At 40.6% G+C, this 10,083-nt stretch overlaps 1 protein-coding gene across 1 annotated transcript in view; it reads left to right on the top strand.

Annotated features, from left to right (window-relative positions):
• The window catches only part of SEC63 (SEC63 homolog, protein translocation regulator), a 54,304-nt gene extending 44,915 nt beyond the window's left edge, over nt 1-9,389 (top strand). Inside the window, exons 18-20 of the mRNA XM_004702168.2 lie at nt 4,062-4,160; nt 7,494-7,598; nt 8,379-9,389. Of these exons, the coding sequence (XP_004702225.2) occupies nt 4,062-4,160; nt 7,494-7,598; nt 8,379-8,522 (348 nt within the window). The 3' untranslated portion in view covers nt 8,523-9,389. The remainder of the gene's footprint in view (nt 1-4,061; nt 4,161-7,493; nt 7,599-8,378) is intronic.
• Nucleotides 9,390-10,083: the final 694 nt, after the last annotated feature.

Below are 10,083 nucleotides of genomic sequence, written 5' to 3'. Positions count from 1 at the left end.
TCATGATGGTAACTTCTCTTTATTAGACAGATATGGTTTGGGTCTTTGCTTGACTACTGTGAGGCTCTCACCCCGACCCATTTCAAAATCGGATGAAATATTCTTAAATTTCCCATGAGTGTTCTCAAGGGGTCCTATCAGTATAAGACCTGGAGCCAGCTAGCCTTGCCCTGGCCCTGGTAATTGCTCTAATCCATGGGAATGGGCAGCCCTGTAGCAGTGGGTAAGGTGGTGGGCCCAGGCGTTAAGCATGAAAAGCTTGACTGATTTCCAGGCTCAGGACACATCATTACAGAATTACTTTCTCCCTGGTCCTTGTTTACTTAGTGGTCATGGCCTGCTCAGCTTCTGACCTCTTGATAGGTGGCGGTTTTGCTGTTTGATTTTCCAACTTGTTTGGGATTCTTGAGCATGAGTGTCTGGGAGCAGAGGTGAAGAGCCAGTTGCCCTTACTCAGGGAAACAGCTTCATTGACTGGCTCGCAGCTTTGTCACAGACCTTCTGCTTACCACTCCCGGGTGGCAGAGGTTTATGTAAGTTTGTGGTCTGCTGTGGAATGCCAGTTCAAATTTGCTGTTGACTATTTATGGCAGATCGCCAAAGAACTTGGCTTTTCTGACTTATTTTTCGGAGTAAACGAGTGGCTTTGCTCTGGCTGTTGCCTTGACTTGGATAGACATCTGCCCAGGATTCCAGTTGAATGCCCACACTGATCTTCTGCTCTGTCTGGAGCCCTAGCCCTACCCCTAGCCCATCTGTTAGGGACATTTTGCCCGTAGCAGAGGTGGTTTGTCAACACTAAGCATGAAATCGACAAGTCGACCGGCTAAATTTCCCTCAGTGGTTGGTATAAAAAGTGGCACGGGGTGCTATAGCCTGTGTAGTTTGTACCATAGAACAGACATACATGTTTCAGTGATGAAGTTTTTTATGATGAATCACTTTTAATAATGATGTTTCTCCTTTCACTAACGATCTTATCAATCTTTTATTGCACTTAACTGTGCTAGACACTCTGAGGTGTATTTTAGCTGTATTTCATTTTCACAACCCAGCCTGTGGTGTAGGCACTCATCAGTGAGCAAGCCGGAGATCGAGGCGTAGGGAGATGTAATAACCTAGGTCCCTGCCTTTTAAACAAGTGTGGCAAGTTAAAGGTCGCCGGCTTAATCTGGTGCACTGCCTGCTTTTGCAAAAAAAGTTTTATTGAAGCACAGCCACACTCACTTTGGTGCTACAGTGGCAGAGTTGAATAGTTGAAGTGCAAACTGTATAACCTGCAAAGGCTAAAATATTTATTCTCTGGCTCTTTACAGAAGATACTTGCTGAGCAATGCTATAAAGCTCACTTATGAGTCTGTTGTGTTTTTATACACTTATAACTGTGCACACGCAGAGAGCCCTGGTGGCATAGTTGGGCTGCTAACCATAGGTTAGCATTTCGAAAATACCAGTTGCTCTGTGGGAGAAAGGCTAGGCTTCTCCTCCCTTAAAGAGGTGCAGTCTCAGAAATCCCCAGGTGCATTCTGCCCTGTCCTCCAGGGTCTCTGAGGTGGAATCGACATGAAGGCGCTGCGTTTTGAGAGAGAGGCACAGATAAATTGACTTTACACGACACCCCCTCGGTGGCAGTCTTAACTCTTGGGTGAGTTTCAGATTTAATCAGAATGCCCTTCTCTGGTTTGGTGCTATTCACACTCACATTTTCCTGCTGTACTTTGCGCATATTTATAGGCCTAAACAAAAGAGCTTTTGGTTGTATTTGGTGTAGTATTATGAGGAAGATAATACAAGAAAGTTTAGCCTCTCATGGTTGCAATAGAAACTACAGTGATTGTGGTTTAAAACACATTGTCAGTATAGAAAGATTTTCAGTTAGAAAAATTAATGTTGATTTGGATAGAGAATTTAGAATAGTCTAGAATTATTTTAGTTAAATGATCATTTAGAATATCCCAGAGTTCCTTTGTAGCTCCAAATCTGTTTCTGTAAGCTGTTTTAGAAAGCTAACCTAGCTTTCCCTAGCTCGTTCTTACAAGGAAGACCTCAAACAGGGACTGAGCAGTGCACATTGCTATAGTGTTTCAGTGGACACTGAACACACTCACGTTTGGTTTGCTGCTTCCCGACAGCTTGACTTTCTAAATACTTTAAAAAGTTTATTTTTCAGTTTCTCTAGTGTTTTGTCTTTTGTTATTTCATTCTTCTTTGTTGTTAGCCTGTGCGCTGGAAGCAGTTCTTTGTCTGTTTCTAATCTTCTGTGGACGAAAATGAGAAATGCTAAGCTTGTAAACATGGTGCGCAGTGGAAGGTGTAAATTAAGCCTCTTGGTCTCCAAGATGTCTTCAACGAGTGCAGGGATTGCTGTATTATTGATTCTCTGATTGGGCTGCTCAGGTCCCTGTCATGCCCACTTTCTGACTCTGCTTATTAGTAGGGGGTGTTTCTAACATTATTTGGTAGATTATATTTTGGTTGTTTATATAGTTTCTTTGTTAGAATATGAGGGGATACCTCCCCGCTCCCAAGAAAAAACAACAAAAAAGGGGAAAACTCTGCTAGGCGGAGCTTTCATAGTACGCATTTTTCCAGCTAGGCAAGCATCCAGCAGTGGCGTTGCCTGGGAAGGTTCTCTCTGCTTACGGTGAAATTTTTCATTAACACAGTTTCACTCGAACCTCATTTTTCGTGATGGCGGTTTAAGAGAACAATGTGTAGCTATGAAATTTTGTTTCCTGCTTGGGAAAAATGCCACAGAAAGTGTTGTGATGTTGAACGCAGCTTACAAGGACAGTGCTACGGGAAAGACTCAAGTGGTTTTCTCATTTCAGAAAAGATGAAATGTCAATTGATGACAAATCTCCTTCTGTATGTCTGTCAACTTTGCGAAAGGACAAAAATTGTTGACAAAATTTGTGCATTTGTGCTAAAAGACCAACAACGGACCATTGAAGAGATGGGAAGTTATCTGGACTGTCTTGGAGCTGGGGGTCAGTGAATTTTAATGGGGGATTTGAGAATGAGAAAGGTCGCTGAGAAGTTTGTGCTTCGGGTTCTGACTGACCAGGAAAAGGAGCTTTGATTGGAAACTTACCATGCTTTGAAAGAACAGTTCTGAAGCAACTAAGACTTTTCCAAGGTCATTCATTACTGGTGAGGAGACATGGTGTTGTTCTTACGACCCTGAAAGCAAGCATCAACCAAGCCAGTGGAAGACTCCATCGTCTAAGAAAAGCTCAAGTGAAATCAAAGACAGGATGATGCTCATTTGTTTTTTTTAATGTGAGGGGATAGTGCATTTGAAGTTTGTTTCATCAGGTCAGACTGTTAAATCAAGCTTTCTTTTTAGAGCTTCTGAAAAGATTGGGTAGCAGTGAGTGACAATAAAGGCCAGATTTGTGGCAGACGGGGGACTGCTTTTACCACCACGACAAGGCACCTACTCAGGCAGCCAGCTCAGTGTGCCAGTTTTTGGCGAAAAACAGCATGCTTCTCTTGCCCCACACACCTGACTCACCTGACCTCTCTTTGGGCAACTTCTTCTTGTTTCTGTGAATGAAGAGGGACATGAAAGGACAGCAATTTGACAATGTAGAAGAGGTGAAGAAAACAATGAAGGTGGTGCTGTCAGCCATCCAAACAGATCAGTTTGGAAAATGTTTCCAAGAATGGAATCGCAGATCTGACAAATGTATTAAGTGTAATGGAGAGTACTTTGAAGGTGATAAGGTTGTTTTGTCAGAATATTTAAATGCATAGCTTTGGGGGGCAGGGGGAGAATTCACTTTTTTGGGAGAGTACCCCTCTATGTTATCAATTAAAGTAGATTGGAGGTTTGTAATATGAAGGCCATCAGTTGGTTTTCAGGTCTATTGAAACATTTAAACTTGTGCAAAAGTTTAAGCTTGTAAGAAGTTCTTTGCTTAGCAGATCTATAACTATTTTAAGAATGAATTATTAAGTTAGTACTTACTGAACACCTTTTATTGAAACTTTGTATCGGTTGTGTGCCCATGTAACAGTGTTTGTGGTTCAAACTTTTTTTTTTTTTAACTTCACAGGAAAAACAAGAATGGTGGTGGCTCTATATTGCAGACAGGAAGGAACAGACATTAATATCTATGCCATATCACGTGTGTACACTAAAAGATACTGAAGAGGTAATTATTCAAGAATAGTCCTGTTCTTAAAAATATATATTTCATCATTCCTGTGGCTTTGTAGAATCATTTTTTTTAAAAGTCTCCCCTTATTTGGCTGCTTGCATTGCATTTATTTGGTTATTTTATAGTGATATTTCTCATTAAGAAATACATTAAAAATTTACACAGATTGGTTTGTCAAATCTAAGTGACCAGATCAGCTTTAAAATATAACAAAAAGTAACAAAAAGCGTGCTCTTGATGTATTTTGGGGATTTTCACTTGAGTGCACCTAGGAACATTGTCCTCTTTCTCCCTCCTGTGCTCTCAAAGTCATCGGTATGTCAGGGTTGTTCTCTTCCTGGGACTAGTGCCATTACGGTGCTTCTCTGGGGAAAAAATGTGTAAGCAGTAGTGATTGAGATGTTTGTCGGTAGGACTTTTGCTTGCATGGCGTGGTCGACTGTTGGTGATACCACTGTTGTGCCATTGTGATGAACCTCTCCATTTTTTAAGATGTGTTTACCTTTTCTAAAGAGATGGTTCTGTTTGGACTTTCTGGATAAAATCAAGGCTTTTGAATTTCAAAATAATTATGTGATACTTAATTTTAAACAAAGATGTTGATAACCACGTGGGTTGGTTTAGTAGTGTTTGTTCATTTATTTTACAGGCGTTTATTTATTTGATATCTAAAGCAAACTGAAGAGTATTTCTTTGAAGTTCATTTTGTGCATTCTCCTTGTTTGAAATTTTAGTCAATGCTAAAGTGTACACCCTGAGAAGTGTTGCAAATTGTCACCATTCCCCTTTCTGAAGGGCCTGAATACTACCATATTTTTAATGTATCCTTCACTTTCTATGGGATACAAGTTACAAAGACTACATATGGGTATGTTTCCTAATTACACAAAAACTACTGCACACAGAGCTCTGCACCGTACCATAACGCTTTTTCTCAGTAATGTCCCTTAGAATTTGTTCCATGTTAGTACATTAAAAGGCTTGGTGGCACAGAGGATAAAGTACTTCTTGGCTGCTAACCAAAAGGCTAGAGGTTTGAACTCACCAGCCACTCAGGGATAAAGACATGCTTGTCCATTTCCGTTCAGATTGACACCTCGTAGGACAGTTCTGCCTGGTGGTGCAACGTTGTTAGGAGTCAAAGGACCCCACAGCAATGGGAGAACATAAACACTTCCCAACTTGCCTAGATAGCTTCCTGACAGGCTTTGTGTGAATGTACTCCTATTCATGAGCACGCTCCTGGTCTGTGGACTGGCAGGTGGTTCTGGTCTTGTGCTGAAGCGAATAGAGCATGCTATTTATACCTGTGTGCAAACAGATATGGGGCATGTGTGTGTGTATGAGATTTCTCCATAGAGGACAGGGTGTTAACCAGATAGTTGAATCTCATTCTTAATCAGAATGTGAAAAATGATTTCTCAGTATAAGTTTCTCTCTGATAATTTTCTTTAAAAAAGTTTAAAACTATAGGAAAGTTGAACACTCAGTACCATGAATCCATATGCCCTTTACCAAGATTCACCAATTATTATTATTTGGGCTTGTTTGGTTTTATTTCTCTCTTCTGCATGTGTACACATAAATACATGCTTCTCCCCACCTCCTGAACCATTTGAGCCACTTGTAGACATTATGACATTCAAGAAAACCTCACTGCCATCCAATCTGTTTTGACTCAGATAGTATCCTCCTACATACTTTAGCTATCCAGGGGCTTTCTCTATATAAGCACAGGGTAATTATACTGAGGGTATGGTATTGTTATCTAGTACATGATCCATCTTCAAATTGCCCGAAACATTCTACTCATAGATGTTTTAATTAAAAAAAAAAAAATTAGGATCCATTCAAGGGACATACTTGGTTGCTGTGCTTCTCTAGAACACTTTCTTTTTTTAAAAAATCATTCATAGCCTTGAGATTTTCTTTAAGAGTCCAGACAAAATATTTCATTTGGATTTGTCTTGTTGGTTACTCATGATTGTATTTAACTTAAATCGTTTTGGGAAAGGGGGAACCGATTACAAGGATCTACATGTGACCTCCTCCCTGGGGGACAACAGAAAAGTGGGTGAAGGGAGACGTCGGACAGGGCAAGATATGACAAAATCATAATTTATAAATTATGAAGGGTTCATGAGGGAGGGAGGAGCGGGGAGGGAGGGGAAAAATGAGGAGCTGATGCCAGGGGCTTAAGTGGAGAGTAAATGTTTTGAGAATGACGAGGGCAACGAATGTACAAATGTGCTTTACACAATTGATGTATGTATGGATTGTGATAAGATTTGTATGAGCCCCTAATAAAGCGATCAAAAATAAATAAATAAAGACATACACAGATGGCCCCCCCAAAAAAATCATTTTGGCCAGAATAGGACCAGCTGCTGCCTCTCTGTGTGTGTCACACCAGGGCTCCTTGCTGTCAGCTCATCTCCGGTCAGTGGTACTCAGCTTGACCACGTGACTGTGGAGTTTATCAATGGCAAAAGTGTTTCTTTTTTCTGACCTCTGGGATGATCGATATTTCTCCTCAAATTATTTTACTGTCTCTATGATGGCTTTTGCTAGTCAGAAATAATAAATATTTGCTTGTTTGTTTTATATATGTTGTAGTAATCCTTTATTTTATGGCTTCTGGGTCCTGTATAAGTTAGAAAGGCCAAACTGATGACTTCTAGTGTTTTTTTTTTTAAGTCACATATTAATATAGATTATCCATAATTTGAATTTGTTGATTGACGACACATCCAACTGCCATTTCTCTATATTTATTCTTTGTTCGGGTGGGATTGTATCAAGAAGACTCTTAGGAATTTGTTACTTTTTTCATTTGAAGTTTTATAATTTGATGGGTAATACAACATCTTGGCCTAAGGCAGTGGCTCTCAACCCTTTGGGGGTCGAACAACCCTTTCACATGGGTCACCCAATTCATAACATTAGCAAAATTATGTTATAAAGTAGCAATGAAAATATTATGGTTTGGGGGTCACCACAACATGAGGAACTATATTAAAGGGTCGCGGCATTGGGAAGATTGAGAACCGCTGTTCTAAGACATTGGGCTTATCCTAGAGATAAGAAAATTTAGCAAGAATTATCTTCTGTTTCACGAAATCTTTTGTTTTACTAATTCCAACATTTCACTTACTTTTATTTTTCTGTACCCTGTGTAAATTTTTTTGGAGGGTGGTTTTGTAACATTTGTTAAGATTATCATTTGAGTAAGCACTTATCTATTAAATAATTTGGGCTTAGAGTTTTAGGAGTGAGCTGTTGTTTTTTTTTCAAATACAGAACTCCAATACTGATTCTATCTTCTAGGTAGAATTGAAGTTCCCTGCACCGGGCAAGCCTGGCAATTATCAGTATACAGTGTTTCTGAGGTCAGACTCCTACATGGGTTTGGATCAGATTAAGCCATTGAAGGTAAGAATAGAAACTCTTTAACTAATGCAGCTGTCTATTTGAACAAGAGCTTCCCATACTAATGCCTCTAGTTTTGAGATAGAGAGTCATGGGAAGGTAGGGAGAGAGCTTAAGAGGTATAATGATTTAGAGTCTTGAGTAGAAATTATCTAAATAGTATATTTTAATATGCTGTGGGTCTACAGGATCTTAGCAAATGAGTTCTGTTTGCTTTAGAGAAACACAGATTCTGTCGGAGTATTGATGAATTTCTGGGACTGATAGTGTTTTTTGCGTCGCTTCTATCAGTGTGTACCATTTCATTTGGACATTGATATCTGAGTTTCTCAGTTCTGCTGCAGAGTGCTCTGGAGTCCCAGAGGAAAGGAAGCCCGTCTTTGTCCTCAAGAGAATGCACGTTTCTGCTCACTGGCTCTAAAAGTTTCACCTAGTGTGTTGGAGAATGCATCACTTGCTTAAGTTTTCTTCCTTCAGCAGGAGACATCACACAGAATCACAATGATTAATGCTTTTGTGCCACAGAATATATATATTCCTAAGTAACATGACTTCCATAAAATCAAAATATCAAACTATTAGAAGCGTGATTACATTGATATGTTAGTGGATTTATGTACCTGTTGGTCTCTGGGATGCAATGCTATTCCACACGATAGTATTCAGTTGGAGCCACAGCTATGAAAATGCCGTGGTGGCCAAGGAAGATCCTTTGTTTACCAGGTATTTATGCCGTCCCTCCTCCCAAATTGCTGATGTCTACGTTTTAATCCTTCTTTATAGTTGGAAGTTCATGAGGCTAAGCCTGTGCCCGAAAATCACCCACAGTGGGATACGGCAGTCGAGGGGGAGGAAGACCAGGAGGACAGTGAAGGCTTTGAAGATAGCTTTGAGGAGGAAGAAGAGGAAGAGGAAGATGACAACTGAACAGTACTATGAATGGACCATCATATTTGCAACGTTTTGCTGTTTTGGAAGTGTATAATAAACCAGGAGCGGTGCGGAAGGATGTTGATGAAAGTGTTAGTTCTTTACTAGAAATGGATGCATAATTTAATTAGGCAGTGACGGTGTCTTGGTACAACCTGAAAACACTGAAGGCTTGTTAAACTGGCACGTTAGGGATGGTGCATTTATTTCATCTGCAAATGATAATAAACCCTTTGTTATAACTGTCCAGAGTGTGGGCTATGCATTATATGATCAACTTACGGTCCCAAAGTAAAGATACTTGAAAACCAACGTAGAAACAAGCAACTCCTCTTGGTTCGGCATTAGTTTGAGCAAACAGTGCAGTATGACACCACGAACAGGTTTGAACAACCTCGGAGAAGCTTTTTGACATTTTACTGTGGCACATGCCTATCAGCTCCATCTGTGGCTCTTAAAGTTTTCTTGCTACCCATCATGGCCATAAGTTTGTGTTTTCTCATATTCCACATTATAGGGATGGCTACATTTTGGTATTTTCTTCTCTTTTTAACTGCCCAGAGTTATCACACAGATCGTTAAAAAATGGCTTTTTATGGCTTAAAACATTTTTAAGCCTCTGTGTTAGCAGATCAGTTCAGGGTCTTAGTGATGTGGGACCATATGTTCTCTGATGCTGGCGACTTATGTTATTAAACCTTTACTGAAAGGTTCACTATGAAAGCTGAAATACAGTCTTAGCTTTTAATCTACCTGACTATCAGAAACCTTTTAAGGAAAAACAAACACAAAAACATGCAGAGGAGGAACTTTTTGTATTCACTTTGGACTCCTGTCAATAAAATAGATGTTTGGTTCATTTTATGTTTGTAATCATGTGTCTTTTTCCTCCCAGAGAAAGGACATTAATAGGACAATCACTTTCGTTTTTCCCGAGTGGTAGCAGTGTGCACTCCTGCGAGAGCGACAGCTGCTGCTGTACAGCTTAGAGAAACCAGTGAAGGCAGCGTGGGGCTGGGGGTCGGGGTGTCCCTTCTTTAGAAGCACTTTGTGTCCATGGTGAACCATCGAGGGACCAGGACTATTTCTGTCACTCAGTGCTGAGGCAGCCCAGGCCCGTAACGCAATTGGGCTGATGGGGATCATCCTCTCCCAGCAGTATCTCCACAGACCAGAGTGCTGCTGGGCTGTGAATCTGCGACTACTAGTACAAGTGATCCATTACCCCTAGCCTTTTGTCTCTGCACTCGCTGGAAATAAAATGTGAGAATTAGCAAAACCCACTCAGTTTTCTGGGTTCGGAATTGAGGATGCAACGATTCCTATCTAATGGTCCAAAGCAATGATTTCCTTGGAGCCTTGCGCTCACCTCCGGTCTTTCTAACGTTGGGCGTGAAACCTTCCCAGGCAAACAGGAAGCTGTGCCATTGGGCATGTATTCTGTTTGCGTGATTTCACAAGTAGGGGGGCTTAATTATAGAGGCAGGCTTTTGCCATGAAGCTCCACTCAAGGCAGATAGTGGTCACATGTGGCGGGAAGAGTAACCAGCTGCCGTGC

The sequence above is a fragment of the Echinops telfairi genome, unplaced genomic scaffold (assembly GCF_000313985.2).
Source record: "Echinops telfairi isolate 266 unplaced genomic scaffold, ASM31398v2 ScPeMD7_3533;HRSCAF=4204_0, whole genome shotgun sequence".
Taxonomy (NCBI): domain Eukaryota; kingdom Metazoa; phylum Chordata; class Mammalia; order Afrosoricida; family Tenrecidae; genus Echinops; species Echinops telfairi.
Note: the sequence above shows the minus strand (reverse complement) of the source record. Positions and strands in the feature narration are given on the sequence as shown.